At 59.8% G+C, this 18,191-nt stretch overlaps 3 protein-coding genes and 1 long non-coding RNA gene across 9 annotated transcripts; 3 read left to right on the forward strand and 1 right to left on the reverse strand.

Moving 5' to 3' along the window:
• Window positions 1–527: 527 nt before the first annotated feature.
• ACOT7 (acyl-CoA thioesterase 7) lies at window positions 528–6,538 on the forward strand. 6 transcript variants are annotated; one of them, XM_053997738.1, is made up of 10 exons: window positions 528–635; window positions 1,312–1,429; window positions 1,853–2,009; window positions 2,519–2,610; window positions 2,745–2,859; window positions 3,317–3,331; window positions 3,936–4,022; window positions 4,703–4,819; window positions 5,014–5,198; window positions 5,929–6,538. In XM_053997738.1, exons 1-10 carry the CDS (start codon window positions 583–585, stop codon window positions 6,031–6,033), a joined length of 1,044 nt encoding a protein of 347 aa, XP_053853713.1. In that variant the 5' UTR covers window positions 528–582; the 3' UTR covers window positions 6,034–6,538. The 6 variants fall into 6 exon arrangements, with proteins under 6 accessions (XP_053853713.1, XP_053853714.1, XP_053853717.1 ...); XM_053997742.1 differs by lacking the exon at window positions 528–635 and adding an exon at window positions 809–1,148; XM_053997740.1 differs by lacking the exon at window positions 528–635 and adding an exon at window positions 1,016–1,221.
• Window positions 6,539–7,189: 651 nt separating this feature from the next.
• ICMT (isoprenylcysteine carboxyl methyltransferase) lies at window positions 7,190–11,074 on the forward strand. Its single transcript, XM_053997593.1, has 5 exons — window positions 7,190–7,424; window positions 7,565–7,653; window positions 7,729–7,898; window positions 8,536–8,753; window positions 9,476–11,074. The coding sequence occupies exons 1-5, from the start codon at window positions 7,200–7,202 to the stop codon at window positions 9,656–9,658; spliced, it is 885 nt and encodes a 294-aa protein (XP_053853568.1). The 5' UTR covers window positions 7,190–7,199; the 3' UTR covers window positions 9,659–11,074.
• Window positions 11,075–11,096: 22 nt separating this feature from the next.
• On the reverse strand, window positions 11,097–17,332 carry RNF207 (ring finger protein 207). The gene is made up of 18 exons (XM_053997592.1): window positions 17,031–17,332; window positions 16,334–16,524; window positions 16,054–16,186; window positions 15,824–15,968; window positions 15,658–15,739; window positions 15,513–15,588; window positions 15,304–15,429; window positions 15,148–15,194; window positions 14,948–15,020; window positions 14,806–14,874; window positions 14,630–14,698; window positions 14,422–14,543; window positions 13,191–13,380; window positions 12,916–13,101; window positions 12,782–12,833; window positions 12,576–12,693; window positions 12,427–12,507; window positions 11,097–12,339 (listed from the first exon to the last, which is right to left on the reverse strand). The coding sequence occupies exons 2-18, from the start codon at window positions 16,522–16,524 to the stop codon at window positions 12,177–12,179; spliced, it is 1,923 nt and encodes a 640-aa protein (XP_053853567.1). The 5' UTR covers window positions 17,031–17,332; the 3' UTR covers window positions 11,097–12,176.
• On the forward strand, window positions 13,105–13,994 carry LOC128818342 (uncharacterized). The gene is made up of 2 exons (XR_008440459.1): window positions 13,105–13,193; window positions 13,582–13,994. It is a non-coding gene; the product is annotated as an uncharacterized LOC128818342 (long non-coding RNA).
• Window positions 17,333–18,191: the final 859 nt, after the last annotated feature.

Below are 18,191 nucleotides of genomic sequence, written 5' to 3' on the forward strand. Positions count from 1 at the left end.
CCGTCTGCCCGTGGACCCTCCGGTCCCTCACGGAAACGCGCTGCCGCGCTCGCACCAACGAGAGCCGAGCGGGCGGTCGGCGAGGCCGTGAGTGCCGCGGCTCCCGGCACCCCGCGTCCCCCGGGCGGGATCCTGAACCCCTTCGGGACCCTGCGTGCGCTCCACTGCGAGCTGTCACTGCCTGCTCGGGACTGTGTCCACCACCCGACCCAAAACCTCGAGGCGCCCACGGGAACTGTGTTACAACCGGAGAGAGCCGACGGCGCCGGGAACGCGGGCGCGGGGGGGGGCGGTGCTGCCCGTGCCGACCCGAAGCCCCTGGCTCCCCACGAGTCCCGGAGCTGACAGGGCACTCCTGGGCGCGGCGGGGAGACCCCAGTCCCGGTGGAGTCGCACGACTCCGCGGGCAGCCCCGGAGCCGCCCGCCGCCGCGGCTCCCCGCGGTGCCGGCGCTCCTCCCCGCGCGGGGGCGCGCCGCGCGCTGTCCGCCAATGGCGCGGCGCGGCGGGTCCGGGGCGCGGCGGGGCGCGGCCAAGCGCGGCGGTGCCGCAGCGCCGCTGCGGGCGGGGCACCGGTGCCGCCATGTCGGAGCCGGGGGCCGCGGGCCCTAGCCCGGCTGCCATCCAGGTGTCCAGGTACGGCCCCGCCGCGTCCCGCGGGCACGGACAGGGCTGGGTAGGGAGGCGGGCGTGCTGGGGGCCGTGGGCGGGTGCCGGTCTGCAACCGAGATACTGCCCGCCCTGCTGCCGACATCGGCGGCGCCGCCCGCTTTAGTCATGCTGTCAGTGACACCGGCCGCGGGCAGAGCGCAGCAGCGCCGCGCCCGTGCTCCGTGCTGCGGGGGCTGGGAGCGAGCAGGGCTGCCGTGGTACTCCCGGGCGCGGTTGTCCCGCCTGTGTCCCCGCGGCTCCCGGGCGCGGCCGCCCTGAAACAGCAGCTCCTGTCCGGGCCAGCGCGCAGCCGCTGCCTCAGTGCCCCCCGGGCCGTTACTCGCCGTTGGCAGAAAGCGCGGCTGCTGCCAGGAAGCCGCGTGGAGCACCGGCACGTGCCCGGCTGGGTCTGTGCCGCACCGGGGCCCGGCGGGGTGCGGCCCTGGTGAGACGCCGGCTGCCCTGGCAGAGGCGCCCTGCTTCCTTCCGCTCCCAGCGGTAATTCGGAGCTGTTTCCATCGCCGCTCACAGGAAGCCGCATGCGAGCAGCGATGGCCCGGCAGCTCAGCCGGTGGGCGATATGCTGCCTCCGGGCAGCCACACCGGGGCTGGGCTGGGGGCGCGGCAGGGGTTGTGAGCTCTCATGTGCCTCCTTCGGCAGGATTATGCGCCCAGACGATGCCAACATTGCTGGGAATGTCCACGGGGGAACCATCCTGAAGATGATCGAAGAGGCAGGAGCCATCATCAGCACCCGCCACTGCAATTCCCAGGCCGGGGTGAGTAGGTGCCGGCGTGCCTGCCAGCTTCTGGCATGGTGACCTTTCTCTCCCTGCCGTGTCTCAGGGGCAGTAGAAGTCCTGCACTGCAAGTGTTTGCTCTTGCATGCAAGCCACTGGTGTCTCTGCAGCTGGGGCAGGGTTCCAGTAGCTAGAAGCATTCTGCTGAAATTGTGGTTTACCAGCAGAAACATTATTACTCATTATTGCTGTTAATGTTTTAACTCCCGAGAAAGGCAAGTTGGGGCAACCCCGGTGTTAGTTACAGATGGGGAAGGAAGCACAGCCAGTGGCTGATAAGGTGGCGGTTGCAGTATCCGAGCCACACATGCATGTCAGGTTTGGCTGGTCTCAGGGAGCTGCCAGCTGTGGTCCTGCGTGGCGTGGCTGTGATCACTATGTTGGCTGTCTCACCGTCCCCAGGAGCCCTGTGTGGCTGCACTGGCACGGGTGGAGCGGACGGACTTCCTCTCGCCGATGTGCATCGGCGAGGTGGCCAACGTCAGCGCTGAGATCACCTACACCTCCCGGCACTCTGTGGAGGTTCAGGTCAACGTCATGTCTGAAAACATTTTAACAGGTGGGTGGCTGCTGGTGGCTGTGTTCCAGAACACCAGGAATAACAGTGTTAAGCCAAGAGCTTGCAGCAGTGACCCCATCCTCTGCTCCATCACTGGCAGCATGTGGCAGAGAGGAGATCTAGTGTGTTTATTGACAGAGCTGGGAGTGGAGGGAGGGCTGGTGCTGGGGAGGCAGGCCAAGCAGGCTCCCTGGGATTTATGGCTCCATTGTAGTGAAAAACAGCAAAATCTGTTTGTAGCTCTTCCTGCCCGATTTGCTGCCTGTGGCTGCCTTTGGCCTGAAAAAGTCCCTTTTCCTGCTGTTGCTGTGACAACCAGTTCTGCTTGCTGGGACACCTTCCCAAAAGCGCATTGTCACATCCGCTAAGAGCTAAAGCCTGGTAGGAGCCAGCAGGGCAAGGGGCCACCAATGCCAGTGGCATTGCCAGTGTGTGCCCAACCCCAGACCGGTGGCAGGTACAGCACTGCTGGCCTTGGCACCATCACCTGCTGCCCCCTTCTCCTCCAGGGGCAAAGAAGGTGACGAACAAGGCGACACTGTGGTATGTGCCGCTGTCCCTGAAGAACGTGAATAAGGTCCTTGAGGTTCCCCCCATCCAGGTAGGACAGCTCACTTGGGTCCCCCCGAACTGGAACTTGTCCTCTCTGTGGAATGGCACTAACCTGGCCCTGTTGGCACTCCCAGCTGTGCCAGTGGCTTTGCCAATCCCCTTCTTACCAGCCTTCTATTCCAGTATGCTAGAAAGGAACAGGAGGATGAGGGGAAGAAGCGTTATGAGGAGCAAAAGCTGGATCGTCTGGAAACGAAGCAGAGAAATGGTGACGTGATTTTACCTGTCATCAACCCAGGTAACACGGGCAGTGTGTAGCCAGTGCAAATTGCCCAGCAGTACTGGGAGACCAAACTGGTCTCCAGGGCAACTCTGGCCATCCCCAGGGCCCTGTAGCTGCAAGTGTGCATTCTGAAACACCACACCAGGGATGGAGATGGGATTTTGGAGTAGCAGTGTGTGTGAGTGGAGGGGGAGCTGAGTGGATACCTGTGGTACCCTGAATGTGGATACCCATGGATGAGATCCCTTCTCCAAAACCCTGTTCCTGTATCACTCCTTGTGTGCTTGTGTGCAGCTAGAGCTGATTTTGCTCAGCAAGGTATAAATGCAAGTGTTGGGCAAGGGTGGCCTCGAGGGCTGGCTGTGGTCTTCAGGCAGAGGCGGAGAGGTGGCGTATGAGGAATGCTGGGGGAGGTAATGGAGGATTAAAGTTGCTCAAATGCTTTTTTCTTCTCTGTCCTCCCTGCTCACAGACAGGCAGACAAAAGGTAAGGTTCAGCGAGCACTGCTCCATGGGTGGTCACCCTGAGTAGGACTGGGCTGCTTCTCCTTTCTCTGAGCTTCTTTAACATCTCTCATTAGATAGAAAACACAGCCACTTCTGAGAGAGGATTTCCTCTGCTGAGAGTTTGAGGGTGTGACTTCTGTCACCTGGAGGTTGTGGTGGGACAGGGGTCACCAGGATGTGCCAGGGCTGGGGGCATGGGGGTGAAGGTCTTCCCACCAAGGGGAAAACAGGGGCTCTATGCAGCAGGGTTTGGGAGGTTCAACTGAGGGTGGAAGCAGACAGCCGTGTGACCCAGTTCACTCCTGTTTGCTTTCATGCTCTTTGAAAGCTTGAAAAGAAAGAAAAAAGCTGAGCTAGAATAAAGTGGATGGGTGGAGATTAGAGGGAGGCAGCAGCCCATCAGGTGGTGAACAGTCTATGCTCTTGGAACTTCTCCAGCCTGATCTAACCACTGGTTTCAACATAGTTCAGCTTTGCACAAGCCAGTCCCATGTTTTCTTCCTTTGGACAACTTAAGACAGGGGTGTATGGTGGCATATGGGTGCCAGCTGAGTAGCTCTCACCTTGCTTTGCTCTCTAACCAGAGCCACACACTGTTGGCTACAGCCAGTCCAGCCTGATCCACCTGGTGGGCCCATCGGACTGCACGCTGCTGGGCTTTGTGCATGGAGGTGAGTGAGTGCTGCCCTGCACAGCACCTGGGTTGCAGGTCCAGGTGGCTTTTCCCTGGAGCAAAGTGTGGTTGGAGAGTGATTCTGTTTTCAGTGGGCTCTGCCTCTGGAGGCACACAGGCCCCTTTGCATTGACTGTCAGGGTCAGAGTTGCTTTAGCTGAAACAAAAGCTTTGTCTTTTTCTGTGCCCCAAAAACTCATGTATTCAAACTGTAAATCCTACAGTTTTGTTAATGCCTCTGAGATTGCAAATCCTGTAGTACAAACACGCAGCGTGTGACTGCAATTACCTGAAGTAATTTTCTCTTGGCTGACACGTGTAGCGTAAGCCCTGGGAGAGGTATGTTTGCTGAGGGTTGGGACAACACATACCTAATCCTTAAATAAACAAAACAAACATGGCTCAGACCTGTTTCAAGGTTTGTGGGACACACGCAAGGGTGACGTCTGCTCAGAGAAATTTGGGAGAGACAGAGCTGACCTTAATCACAGGTCTGCGAGGATGTTGCCCTGGTATTGACAGGAGCCCTTGTACTGGATTTTCCTGAAGCTGGGACGTAGTCTCCGGTCCAACTCCCCAGCATAGCTTTGGCCATGCTAAGGCCTTACTGACCTTGGTGTGGTTTTCCTGAAATCCCACTGACTTCCCTGAGACAGGACCCTCTGCTTCCCCTCACAGGTGTCACCATGAAGCTCATGGATGAGGTTGCTGGGATTGTGGCTGCCCGTCACTGCAAGACCAACATCGTCACTGCCTCAGTGGATGCTATCAACTTCCATGAGAAGATCAAAAAAGGTACCAAGGGTGGTGGCAGGCACTGTGATCTCCTGTGTTGCCACACCCTGGCTTCCTTGGATGTGCTTTCAGGACATACTGGCAGAGAAAATTACTCCGTGTTTGATTAGTCCCGTGCTCCGCTTAAGACACAGTTTAAACATAAAACACGCAGGACCCCTTGCTCCCTTCACTGGCTCCTCTCTGTTTCACAGGCTGCGTCATCACTGTCTCAGGACGTATGACATTCACAAGCAATAAGTCCATGGAAATAGAGGTCTTTGTGGATGCTGACCCATTTGTGGATGAGCCTCGGGAGCGGTACCGTGCTGTCAGCGCCTTCTTCACCTATGTGTCCCTGAGCAAGGAGGGGAAGCCCCTGCCCGTCCCACAACTGCTGGTAAGAGCTTTTCTCTCTGGATTGGACCCAGCAGGGCCATCACCTCTCCTGCTCCTCCTGGGGCAGAGCCCAGCCCAAGAAATCTTCTTCCCTTGAGTTACTCAGCAGAAAAATATGAGTACAAATGAGACTTCCCAGGACAGGCTTCAGGGGGTTTTGCTTGTTTTGTTTTTGTTTAGTTTTCGTTTTGTTTTGTTTTTGTTTTGGCTTTTGCTTTTGTTTTGGTTTTGTGTTTTGTTTGTTTTGTTTTGGCTTTTGTTTTTGTTTTGGTTTTGTGTTTTGTTTTTGTTTTGTTTTGGCTTTTGTTTTGCATTTGTTTTGGTTTTGTTATTTATTTCTTTTGAAAATTGCCAGTGTGAAGGTTGGGGATTTTCTCCTTTCTCATTGTTGAGGACAGGCTGCATGCAGGCCCTGCACCAGGGGACCCCGAGTGGCAACGGAGGCCTCCACATCCCTAGCTGCCGCTCCCCATGGTGTCCCCATTCCAGCTTCCTGCCTATATTATCTCCCCTAATATTGGCAGGGCTTTGCTGACGTGGTGCTCCTGACTGGGGGTGTTGCTTAATATTTGACGTGGCACAGGTCTCCTGCTTCATGCAGGGCACACTGGCTGTGTGTTTGACAGAGGGCAGCTTTTCCCTCACACTTCTGTGAGGGGAGGCGCGTTTCCCTCCCGCACACACTTGCAGCACGCTGACGCTGCAGCTTTGCACTCTTTCTGCGACCTCAGACGGAGACAGAGGACGAGAAGCGTCGCTTCGAGGAAGGGAAGGGCAGGTACCTGCAGACCAAAGCCAAGAGGCAGGCGCAGATGCAGCAGGCTGCCCAGCAGTGACCTGTCTGGCACCCTCGCCACCAGCGCCCGCCAAACATACAGGTTGTTCCCGTTCGTTTTGTGTCCGGTCCTCGCCAGCCCCATGCCTCCGCCCGCCCCAGCCTGCTGCCGGCTCCACCGCTTTGCTGCTGATGGGCTCAGCACCGTAGACCTCGTGCTTCAGGTGGCTGAAGCTCCCTGAAAGCCCCCAGGAGTCTTCCCAGGCACTCGCCATCTGCCTCCAGAGCCATTGTTGCTGTTTGATCCCGTTGGCGACGCTCCCGCCTGTGTCAGAGCCAGGATGGAGGCGTGCGGTGGCTCGAGGGGCGCGTGAGGCCGCGAGTCTTTGTGCTGCTGTGTTCGACTCGCTGGTTTGTCCTACCATGCACACCAAAGCTTTCGTACGTGCTGTGCCGCGCCGGGGCCGCACTGAATGTCTGTGACATCTCTAGGTAGTTCTCTGTGCATATCTAAGTTATTTAAGGAATCCTGTGGCATAAATAAAAATCTGTTTCATTGACTGGAATGAAAGGCTGACAGTTTTATTTCAAACAATTGTGCTTTTCCTCCCTCCCCCAGATCCGCCCGCGCTCCCCAAGTGGCGCCAGGCGCTCCCGGCCTTGTTTTTAAGGAAGTCTGGCTGTTTTAATGGGACCCTCAGAGCAGTTCCTGCTGGAATGGGTTCCCGGTTTGGAATATTAAACAATAAGCTACCTAGCAGGAGGTTGTAGTGAGGTGGGGCCGGTCTCTTCTGCTGTGCCTGCAGTGCGAGGACAGACGGTAATGGCTTTAGGCTGACAGAGTGGAAATTCAGAACAGGTATCAGCCAATGTTTTCCCCGTTCGGGCGCTCAGGGCAGCAGGAAGGGGGTGGAGTCACCATGCCTGGAGGTGTTCAGCAGCATCTGCGCCTGGCTCTGGGTGACGCGGCTTAGGGATCACAGTGGCGGTGCGGGCGGGCGGTGGGACAGGATTTTGGGAAAGCTCCCCAGCCCCGACGGCTCCGTGACCGAACCCAAACCGGCCCCGGCAGCCGCGGCCCGGCCGCGTCCCACAGCGCCGGCCGCCACCGCCGCGCAACTCTCGCGAGAGCGGCGCGGCTCCGCTGCTGCCGCGGCTGCGCGGGGCGGGGCTCTCGCGAGAGCGGCCGGGCCGTTTCCCGGGCGACGCGGGCGGGGCGGGGCCGCCATGATGGCGGCGGCGGTGGCGCGGAGGGGGCGGCTGGGCCGGGAGGGCCGCGCCAGCCTTTGCTCCTTCCTGCTCGGCGCCTCGGTGGCGGCCCTGCCACTGCTGCTCGGCTCGTCCCCCTCCCTGCTGGCCGCTCCCGGCCTGCGCGGCCGCCTGGCTCTCGCCCTGCACGTGGCGGGCGTGAACGCGGCGCTGCTGCTCATCTATCCGCGGCCGCTCTACAAGGTACGGGGGTGGCCCCGGCGGGCGGCGGGGTGAAGTGCGGCTGTGGAGGGTTCGGTCCCGGACCCGGCGTGCGCCGGTAGGGATACTCCGGGCCCGGGGAGCGGCGGCGGCAGCGCGTTCTCCCCTCCCTGTGCTTGCAGATCGCCGTCCGGGCCTGTTTCTTGGGCTTCGCCTTCGGCTGCGGGCTGCTGCTGAGCGCCGGCCGCTCCGCCTGGCGCCACTTCGGATGGTAAGGGCCGGGCAGGGCAGCCGGGCGGGCGCGGTGCCCCCGGCCCTACTAAACCTGCCCTCCCTCCCACCGCAGGTATATGTGCTCCCTCTCCCTCTTTCACTACTCGGAGTATCTGGTGACAGCCATCAACAACCCGCGCAGCCTCTCGCTGGACTCCTTCCTACTCAACCACAGCTTCGAGTACAACCTGGCTGCCCTGTCCTCCTGGGTGGAGTTCACGCTGGAGAAGCTCTTCTTCCCAGGTCGGCCATCCTATCCCTCCCTGACTCTGCCTGGCTGCATGTGGCTTGCCTGGGGTCCATCTGTGTGGTAGCAAAGTGCAGGTGACCCTCAGCTTGCTGCCCCGTGACAACCCTGCAGCAGCTTTGCCAGAGTCATAATCCCTCAGTGCTCAAAGCCTCTCGGGTTGGATCTCGGGAGGGCAGGGGGGAGCCCCCCTCTACTCTGACATGCCAGGCCAGGGGATCTTCAGCCCTTTCCTACCTTGGTGGTGCAAGAATGATGTTGGCTTTTGATGGGAATAAAATCAAGTCATCAAAATCTGTTGCTGGTTGCCCAGTCTGGGGCAAACTGGCTGTGATCGTCTGTTTATTCTTGGAAGAGGGAAATTATTCCCCTTTATTTTGTAGCACCCTGAGTATGTCCTTGGCTATGCTTTGTGTTGGCTTTGCTCAGCCTCTACAGCTGGGCCCCACAGACTGATCCATGTTAGCACCAAGCAGGGGTTGCTGCTTTTATCTTTTTGGTGCGGGATGGCAGCGCATGCCTGCTGCTGTCACACATTTGGTTTGAGATGGGGGGCAAAGCCCACTCACTGAGCAGCCCCCTGCACCCCTGGAGACCTGTGCAAACCTGTTGTGTCCCTCCCTGTCCATGCAGAGCTGAAGCAGATCACCTGGCTGAGCACCGTGGGGCTGCTGATGGTGATCTTCGGGGACTGCCTGAGGAAGGCGGCCATGCTTACGGCTGGCTCCAACTTCAACCACATTGTTCAGAATGAGAAATCTGACACCCACACTTTGGTGACAAGTGGGGTGTACGGGTGGTTCCGGCACCCGTCCTACGTGGGATGGTTTTACTGGAGTATTGGAACACAGGTACTGTATCCAGCGTGCTCAGATTCGTTCGTGTCATGACCCCACTCTTTGCTGTCAATGCTGCCCATGCTGTGATGGGGTGCAGACAGCACCTGGTGCTGGGCATGGATTCTGCTGCCTCCCACTGGCACACAGGAAATCGGGAATCCCTGAGTGCTCTGCCCCACGTGATCTTTGGGAAGATCTTGTTCCCTTAATTTTCTCTGTGCAGTGAGGAGAGGTGGTGGAGCCAGGGTTTTGACGCACAATCCCCTTGGAGGCTTGAGGTGTTGTGATTTGCTGCTGGTCTAAAGCTGATAACCAGAGTTTTCTGTATCCCTGTGGTCAAAATGCCTTCCCTGAGTGGTCAGACTCAACCTGGCTCCTGCCAAACACCAGTCCTGTGCTTGAGGGCAAGGAAACTCCCTGACTAGAGGGCCAGCTGTGGCTGAGCCTCAGCTCAGTGCTGCTGTAGCTGTGTGCTCTTGTGGCTGGCTGGGTGCTGGCATTGGCTTGTGTTTCTTTGGAGAGAGTCCATAAGGGTGGTATGTGGAGCTTTTGAGAGCTGGGGCAGTGAAGCCAGTGCTGCCTGTGCGCTGCTTCCTTCATTCCGGGGAGAAACTAGTGCTTGTGAAGTTTCACAGGGAGTGTTGGGGTATTTTCTTTGTCATTGTTACTGGAGGGGGATAAGCTGTGGGGCCTTGGGTTCTTGAGGGGATGCTCACCAGCAGCATCTGTTCCAGGTGTTGCTCTGCAATCCCATCTGCGTGGTGGGCTACGCACTGGCGTCCTGGCGCTTCTTCAGGGAGCGGATCGAGGAGGAGGAGATCACACTCATTCACTTCTTTGGAGAAGAGTACCTGGAGTACAAAAGGAAGGTGCCATCGGGTCTCCCTTTTATTAAAGGAGTCAAATTGGAACTGTAACATGGGCAAAAACCAGGCTGGCTGAGCAGACGCCCGGCTCCTGCTGCGCCCAGTGCCTGTGTGGCGCCGGCATCGGGAGGTGCCTGTTGGTATTTCCCGGCCACCCAGGAGGAGCTGCTGGAGGGCTGCAGCGTTGGGCAGCCTGCTGGGTCACTCACAGATCAGAAGCTCGTTCCTCCTCCTTGAGATCAGTCCTTCGTTGCACATTCAGGGATCTTCCAGATACCTTAGCCTGTAGTGATCCTAAAGAGAATGAATCCTGCCTGCAGCAGCTGAATTGTCTTGGAACGCCTCTGGAACTGATTCTACCAGAAAACAGCACTGCCCTCCTGGCCCTGGGTGGGGAAGGTGCTAGGCAGCAGATTGTTCCTGTTGCGTAATTCGATTTTAAAGCTTTCTGACCTCGTGAGCCCGGTGACACGACTTTAATCTCCTTGGGCCAAACTCCTTGAAGCTGGCACTGGGGCGTCTGAGGGAGCAACCTCCAGCTCTGCCTGCCCTTGAAGCACCAGAGTGCCGGCAGCATGGTACCACTCAATTCTTTCTAGGCCTTGGGGTTTGCAGTGAGGCTTCTGCTGCTCCCCTTGTGCTGCTGGATCTCAGCACCTCTGGGCCCTCTCCTTGTCCCTTGGATGCTGCTGCGGATGCAGTGTCACTGCTCCAGCCGCTGCCACCTGCTGCCACCTCTGTTCCTTCTTCCTGCTTCCAAATCGCGCTGCTTCCTATCCTGCCAGGCTGCCTCTGTCTTGCAGAGATCCCAGGATTTTGGGTTGTGAAAGAGCCACAGCTGCCAGGCTTGCTAAGGGCTGTAGTCCCTGAGGTCCTCCCCTGCTCTTTTGGGCAAAAGCTGTGATGTTAGGGCAAGTAGGAGATGCTTCTAGGGAAATCTCCAACCAGGAGAAGAGTTGGGCTAGCTAACGCTCTTTTATAGTAACCATTTGGAAATGGTTCCCACTGAGCTGTGTGGTATAACTTTGTTGTTATATACCAAAGAGGTTCACTGTTTTCTTGAGTTCTACATTATTCTTCCTTGCTGGAATGGAAATGAGTTGCTTGTCAGTTCATGCTTGGAGCTTGTGGTGTTCCATGGGGAAGGTGCTGCGGTACGGCTCAGGAAAGGGCACTTGGTGACAATAGCTTGGGTTTGGGTTTAGGTTTTCTTTTTTTATATTAAAAAAAAAAAAAAAAGAGAAAACATTGTCAGCTTCTGTCTGGTTATTTGAAGGTCTTTTGAGGTGCTGTTGGCATAATGGAAACTGGAATCCTTTATAATTCCTGGTGGGTTCTCAGAACACACCAGCGCTGCACTGAGGCACGATTGTGACTCAGTGACTTGTGGGGTTGTGCAGCCACAGGGATAAGGCTGACCCTAACCCTAACCCTGACCCTCCATTTCTCCCTGCTGAACTGATGCAGAGTCCATCCTCCACTGGGTTTGCTTGATCACAGAGCATCTGTCTGATACCCTTGCTGCTGACTTGACCTTTGCTGAGCGGGGTTTTGGCTTGGGAGAAAAAAACAAAGATGAAAACTCACCAGTTGGAGAGTGCTGATCTGTGCTGGGCACTCGGAGGCTCCCATTTGGGCTGTTCTTGCCTCCAGAAAGCACTGGTTGCAGCCAGTGGTGCCTCGAGTGGGTTAATCTGTAAGCAATTTTTTTGTAGGCAGTAATATTCCTGCTGTGCCCTTGATCAAAGGAACTTTGGAACAAGTAATTGTCACTTGGGTTTGATGTGCTGTTTGACAACAGAAACAAAGCCTCATTCCCAGATTGTTCTTCATAGTAAATTAACCTTGATCCTAATTTTGCAAGTGCTGGTTCCAGCTGTGCAGGCTCTGTCCAAGCAGGATGTGTTGGCACCGAAAGAAAGGGATAAACTTCACCTGAGCAAAACCTTCAGTGTCTCTTGAAGCTTTTGAGACCAACAGCTTCTCTTAACCTTTTCCCAAATCCTGTGACCGGAAGCTCTGTGAGGAGACAGCAGCTTACTGGGTGTGGGGAAGGCATGTAAAGTTTTAGGGAAAAGCTGGAGTAAACTCTGAAACCCTGCCCTCTGTGCCACAGTGATTGGTGAGTTCTTAGTTCCCACATGTGCAGGGATCCTCTAGAGCAGCTTTCCTGCCACCCGGCCCACGTTGGTGCGTGGCTGCCCAGAACTTCACAGGATGCTCCGTGTACCCCTGGCCCTGCCCTGCACACCAGGAATTGTTATTTTTCCCCATAATTTGCCGATGTTGTGGTTTTAGGAGCTGGACACTCTGAGCCAGCAGATCCCTTTTGTCAGCACTGCAGAACCACGCAACATGGACAACTGCACCCTTTTATTTCACTCTGACACACGCAAGGAAGAGCACAGAGTTTTTCAAAAGCAAGTCCACCTGAGGCCTTTGTATGTGCTGCAGACATGGCTGCCTGGGCCATTTCCTGCCCTGGCTTGTGGCACTGGGCAAGAGGAGCTGGTCAGTGGCTGGGGCATGGTTCTGCCCAGCAGCTCTGCCACGTGCCCAGCACTGGGCGCTACAGTACCGGCTCTTTCGGGGTAGCAGTCTCTGCTCCGCTCTTCTGCTGGCCTCTGCAGCAGTCTTTGTTTTTTGGGGAGGGGTCTCCAGGGGTGTCCCTGGGTATGAAGCCCTCCCCGGGGCTGGCTGAAGCCCCCTTGTTGCTGCCAGGTGAGGCATCCCTGGGGAAGGGAAGACACCTTGACAGGGTCACTGTCTGGGAAAGGGCATGGGAGGAACTTGGCACTCAGGTGCTTGCTGCCACCTACCTTGGCACCACTTCCTCATTGTCACAGATCTTGAGCAGCATCTGGGCCTGCTCTTCTCTGGGCTCCTGGGGCTCCTGCAGCCTGTAGCAGGATGGGTGTGAGCCATGAGCTATGTCCCCCCTGGCCCTGAAAGTCCCTGCACCTCTCACCTGGGCTCCAGCCGCTCCTTGACTTTGGCGATGGAGCGGACGTAGGGCGCGATCTGCTTGGTGATGGTGCTCAGGCAGCTGTTCTCCTGCCGCAGCTGCAGCAAGTCATGGAGCTGGGCTGGGGGCGAGAGGAGTGGGCTGGGACACTGCCACCCCCACAGTGCGGGCACAGGGGGCATGGGGAGGGAGCGTGGGGTCACCAGTACCTTCATAGATCTCCTGCTCATTTGCTACCCGCTGGTAGGTCTCCTCCCAAACCTGGAAGGAAGAGAGGGAGCCGGGCAGTCTGCGGCAGTACGGCACAGAGGGGCCCTGCTCTGCCAGGATGTACCAGCTGTACCTCCTCAAAGACGCTGCGCATCATCTCCACGGCGGAGTAGTGAGCTGCGATCTGCACGTCCATCTGCAGCGACTTCTGCAGGATCTCGCTCATGATCTCTGACTTGATGAGAGAGTGGTGCTTGGTGAGGTCACGGTGCAGCTCCTGCACCTGGTCCTTCAGGCCCTGGATCTCCGTCTGCAGCATCTGGGGGAACCAGGGGGCACAGCCACATGAGCAGCACCAACCTGGCCCGTCCTGTCCTGTCCCATCCTGCTTGGGCCCATGCTCCCTACCCGGTAGGTGTTCTCGTAGTTGCGGCAGTGCTCAGCAAAGGGGGTCTCTTGTCCCTCAGCCAGCAGCACCTTGGTGCTGATGTACCGGTGCATCGTTGGCTTCTTCACCATGGGGCCGGTGGACATTTTGTCACTGGTGGGGGGGCAGCTGGGCACCATGAGGGTCTTGGAGCATTGGCCACCGGGGAGCCTGCATGGAGAGGTGACAGTGACGTGCTGCAGGTGAGCAGCAGTGGGAGTGAGGTGCCAGGGACCGTGCTGCCAGCTCAATCCCACTCCCCCTCGGTCCCCTCCGCTGGGATGCACCGGTCCCACATGTCCCTTCCCTCACCCAAGCACAGGGGTTCAGTCAGAGGTGCCTTATGTTGCCCCAAAAATCATATTTCTGCAGGCTGCTCTCCGGATTCCGGCAGTTTTGGAACCAGCTGTGGCAGTGAGAAGCCAGGAGCTGAACCCAGCACCCTCCAGTTTCTAAAGGGTGGGATATAGCTCACTCTCTCACCGCTGGTATCTCCTGGCCCCTTGGCAGGCACTACTGCCCCTGTGTTTCCCCCCATCCCATGGTCTCCCCGTGCTAACCACCACCACCATTGGTCCTACCGTGCAGCGCCGCGCTCCCCCTGCCCGTGCTGGGGCCAGCAGCCCCCAGGAGCTCAGCCACCCTGCAGTGCCAAGCCTGGCTGGGGGCGAGGAGCGGTCCCCATGGGGCGGCAGCGCCCGTTTGTCCTCTCTGTCTGGGAGGGCCTGGCAGGGCCTGTGCTGCTGTGACATCAACAGGCCTAAATATATCCCTGGTGAAGAATGGCCGAGCACTTCTCTGAAATTCTGATAAAAATAGTGGCGGGCAAAGAGGCTGCGGCACCACGGGCATGTGGGCGAGCAGGAGCCGGCCCAGGTGGAGCACCCGTGGAGAGGGGGCAGAGCCCTCCAGGGAGCGTGGCAGGGGCCGGGCTGGGGAACAGAGTGAGGCTTAACCAGGCCCCCAGCTGCCAGCCCTGCTGCTGCCCGCCCCTCTGCCATCCACCCCACTTCCCAGAAGTGTCACTTGAAGCCTGTTGTTCATCAGTGCAGCTGTGCCTGTGCTGTCCTGGTACCCCTGCGGAGGTGACAGGCTCAAGGGCAGCAGCAGGGGCAAGGCTGGCATGGTGAGATGCTGAGGGGACTGTGCAGTGTGGCACGTGGCAGGGGACACAGTAGCACATGTGCCTTGGGTGCAATCCTAGCACCTCACATGTTTGTGCCAGTGATGCCAGGACCGATGCCACCAGCGCTGCCCACCACGGAGCGGCGGGGGCTGAGCATCAGGAGGGGCTCCAGGCAGCGGGCGAACTCTGCCCGGTACTCGCTGTTGATCTGGGGGGCAAGAGAGGAGAGTGCGGCTGGGCTGGGGCAGAGCCGGCAGCTGGCACTGCCCACAGGCACTGCAGGCAGGGCTCTACCTTGCTGGTCTGGGCCGGCCGCAGGCGGTGTGGCAGCTTGACGATCCTCTGCAGCCTCTCCATCAGTTGCTGAAAGGCAGCGATGAAGCATGGTGAGGGGTGCCCAGCACCTTGCCCATGAGCTCAGCACTGCTGCAGGACGCTCCAACCACCCCTGCAGTGCTGGCAACACTCACATAGCCCAGGTCCAGGAATTCGGCTTTGTTGGCAGAGCTCAGGAAGGCCGAGCAGGTCACCAGGTGGACCTGTGTGTGTGGAGGGGGTCTGTCACTGCCTGGCTTTGGTGTCAGGATGTCCCTGCCTGGTGTGAGGCCCTACCTGCAGGGTGGGCAGCAGGGAGGCAAGGTGGGCGAGCTGCTCCTTGAATGCCTTCTCTTTTTCCTCGTGCTGGCTGCAACAGAGCAGGGCATGGCACAGCTTTTGCAAGACCCGAGGGGAGCCATCCAGCGCCAGGCATCCCAAAACACCTTGGGAAGGTGAGACAGCCCTCAGACAGGGCTGAGACCATGGTCTCTCACCTCTGCACAGCTTTCAGGAGCGTCTTTTTCCTCTCAGAGAGCTGCTCCTGCAAATGGCACAGCCGCCCTGTGTCCTGCAGCCACCCCAGTCCCCTCCCACTGCCCTGGCTCTGTCCCGCGGGCACAGGGCTCGATGTGCAGGTGACTGCCTCGCACCTGCATGCGGCTGAAGAGAGAGTTGATGGCCGCCTCCTCCTCGCTGGCACTGTTACGAACCTCCTCGATCATGGCCTTGAGCAGGACAATGGCCTCACGCGTGGAGGTCTGCAGTTCCTTCACAGCCTGCCCGGGCGGCGGGGCAGCTGCAGTGCAGGGGACAGCACTGCACCCCCTCGCCACCCCCCACACCCCCCGGCCCTGCCCACCATCACTGCCTGGTCCAGCCGCTGGCAGCCCTGCATGTACGCCGTCTCAATGTCGATGCAGTGTGCCCGGCTCTCCCTGCAGGCACAGACATCAGGGGAAAGCACAGGATGGGGCCGCAGCGAGTGTGGGGCTGGGACTACTCACCCCTGCATGTCCCTGAAGCAGTTGATGCAGAGCATGGACTTCTTCTCGGTGGAGAACATGATGTAGGGCTCCTCGTGCAGTGCTGCAGGGGACAGGGAACATGACATTGCCTGGCACGGCGCAGTGCAGCATAGCATGGCACGGGGCAGCCTGGCGTGGCACTCACGGCACTTCTTGTGGATGTCTTTGGTGCGCTTGGAGAGGGAGACGATCTCGTGGCGGGTGAACATCCTGGCACGGTGGGTCTCCTCACGGCATGGGGCACAGAGGGGCTGCCCACAGGTGTTGCAGAAGTACATGGTGTCCAGCTCCTGTGTGAGGGGACAGAGCTGGTGGGCAGCATGGCCCTGGCAGGGGTCCCCTACCCACCCTGCCAGTCCACCCCGCTGCCCTCACCGCCTTGGTGCAGCACCGGTCGCAGTTGGCACACTGCACGTCCTCCTCGCTGTCGGCTGAGCTGTCCACCAGGAACTGCAGGAGCCGGTCCACGGGGGGCAGCCCCGTGCCTCCCCTCACCACTGAGGGGTGCCTGCAGGGATGAGACGGGGACAAGGATAGGGACACCCACACGGGCCAGCAGGGCAACTTTGGGGAGGCAGGGAGCAGTGCTGTGCTGAGCTGCCAGCCCTGTGCTGTGCCCCAACCCTGGTGTGCCCCGGGCAGGGCCGTCCCTTACCCGCAGAGTGGGCAACGCAGGCGACCGTCGCTGGCACGGCCTCGCAGGCAGCTGGCGCAGAAGTTGTGGTAGCAGTCGAGCAGGCAGGGGTGCTGGTAGGGCTCATGGCAGAGCAGGCACACCAGCGGGTGGCAGTTGGCCTTCTCCAGCTCCGAGCAGCTCCCCAGTGGGGAGAAAATGCCACCCGCCATCTGTGGGGTTGAGAGCCAAGCCCTGTGCCCAGGGACCCCATGTGGCACCAGTTTGTGAGAGCACTGTGGCTGCTACAGAAAGGACAAATCCTGTCCCAGGGCCTGTGAGCAGCTGACTATTTTTAGGTTATGAGCTGCATGGCACGAGGCTGCCCCCAGGGCACCCCTTCCTCTGGTGTCACAGGCTGGGGGCTGCAGCGCTGGGTCAGATGGTCCCCACAGCGAAGTGTCCCCGTGATGTGTGTCCCCCAAAGCAGGAGCATCCCCTGGGATGGGCTGTCCCCTCCAAAGGAGCATCCCCTGCAGCAGAGCATCCCCCAGGACAGGGGTGGGGGTTCCTCCATGACAGGGTGTCCCCCCGGAGGAAGCATTCCCTAGAATGGGGTGTCCCCTGCCCAGGGATGTGCCCTACGGTGGCAGCCTGGCAGTGAAGGCAGCCAGGTGCCCCACGTGCCGGGAGTCCCCGTTCTGGGCACAGGTGTGTCCTGGCCAGGTGAAGGCTTTACCTCTCCCTGTCTGTAAGTCGGGGGATCCGAGCCGAGCTGTGCTGCTGCTCACCGTGTGCCGGCAGGAATGAGAGCGATGCCGAGGCGGCAGGACCCTGTGACGTGAGGCCCCCTGGCACTGCTGATCGGCTGCCACGCCACGGCCCAAAAATAGCCCCGTGCGCTCCTCGGGGCCCTGCGGCGGGGACGGACACGGCACTGCGTAGCCACCCAGGCTGCGGGGACATGGGCATCTACATGGCCTGGTGATAGCCCGCAGGAGGTGCGGGGATCACCCAGTAAGCACCGAGGCACCCCGCCGTGCTGGGACACCCCGTGTGCGGTGAGGAGCCCTGGGGTGTGGGGGTCACTCCGTGTCCGGTGATGCTCCCGGGGCCGGGGGTCACTCCGTGTCCGGTGATGTTCCCGGGGTGCGGGACTCACTCTGTGTCCGGTGACGCTCCCGGGGTTCGGGGGTCACTCCGTGTCCGGTGATGCTCCCGGGGCCGGGGGTCACTCCGTGTCCGGTGATGCTCCCGGGGCCGGGGGTCACTCCGTGTCCGGTGACGCTCCCGGGGCCGGGGGTCACTCCGTGCACAGTGACGCTCCCGGGGTCGGGGGTCACTCCGTGTCCGGTGATGCTCCCGGGGCCGGGGGTCACTCCGTGCACAGTGACGCTCCCGGGGTTCGGGGGTCACTCCGTGTCCGGTGACGCTCCCGGGGTTCGGGGGTCACTCCGTGTCCGGTGATGCTCCCGGGGTTCGGGGGTCACTCCGTGTCCGGTGAGGTTCCCGGGGTTCGGGGGTCACTCCGTGTCCGGTGATGCTCCCGGGGTTCGGGGGTCACTCCGTGTCCGGTGAGGTTCCCGGGGCCGGGGGTCACTCCGTGTCCGGTGACGCTCCCGGGGCCGGGGGTCACTCCGTGTCCGGTGAGGTTCCCGGGGTTCGGGGGTCACTCCGTGTCCGGTGAGGTTCCCGGGGCCGGGGGTCACTCCGTGTCCGGTGAGGTTCCCGGGGTTCGGGGGTCACTCCGTGTCCGGTGACGCTCCCGGGGCCGGGGTCCCCCCACGGGCGGGGCGGGGTGCAGGGCACGCGCACCGCACGTGCGTTCCCGCGCTCCTGAGGCTCCGCCCCCGCTCCCGGCCGCACCGGCCGCTCGCGCCCCACAGACCACGCCCCCCAC

This window comes from Vidua macroura, chromosome 23 (genome assembly GCF_024509145.1).
Source record: "Vidua macroura isolate BioBank_ID:100142 chromosome 23, ASM2450914v1, whole genome shotgun sequence".
Taxonomy (NCBI): Eukaryota; Metazoa; Chordata; class Aves; order Passeriformes; family Viduidae; genus Vidua; species Vidua macroura.

Coding starts and splice junctions, on each gene's coding strand:
- RNF207 (XM_053997592.1), bottom strand. CDS start 16,524: ATGGCGGGTGGCATTTTCTCCCCACTGGGGAGCTGCTCGGAGCTGGAG. Junction 12,834..12,915: donor TGCGCAGCGTCTTTGAGGAG/GTACAGCTGGTA, acceptor TCTTCCTTCCAG/GTTTGGGAGGAGACCTACCA. Junction 12,508..12,575: donor AAGGAGCGGCTGGAGCCCAG/GTGAGAGGTGCA, acceptor ATCCTGCTACAG/GCTGCAGGAGCCCCAGGAGC.
- ICMT (XM_053997593.1), top strand. CDS start 7,200: ATGATGGCGGCGGCGGTGGCGCGGAGGGGGCGGCTGGGCCGGGAGGGC. Junction 7,425..7,564: donor ATCCGCGGCCGCTCTACAAG/GTACGGGGGTGG, acceptor CTGTGCTTGCAG/ATCGCCGTCCGGGCCTGTTT. Junction 7,654..7,728: donor GCCTGGCGCCACTTCGGATG/GTAAGGGCCGGG, acceptor CTCCCACCGCAG/GTATATGTGCTCCCTCTCCC.
- ACOT7 (XM_053997737.1), top strand. CDS start 1,190: ATGCGAGCAGCGATGGCCCGGCAGCTCAGCCGGTGGGCGATATGCTGC. Junction 2,860..3,935: donor TTTACCTGTCATCAACCCAG/GTAACACGGGCA, acceptor CTCTCTAACCAG/AGCCACACACTGTTGGCTAC. Junction 4,023..4,702: donor GCTGGGCTTTGTGCATGGAG/GTGAGTGAGTGC, acceptor TTCCCCTCACAG/GTGTCACCATGAAGCTCATG.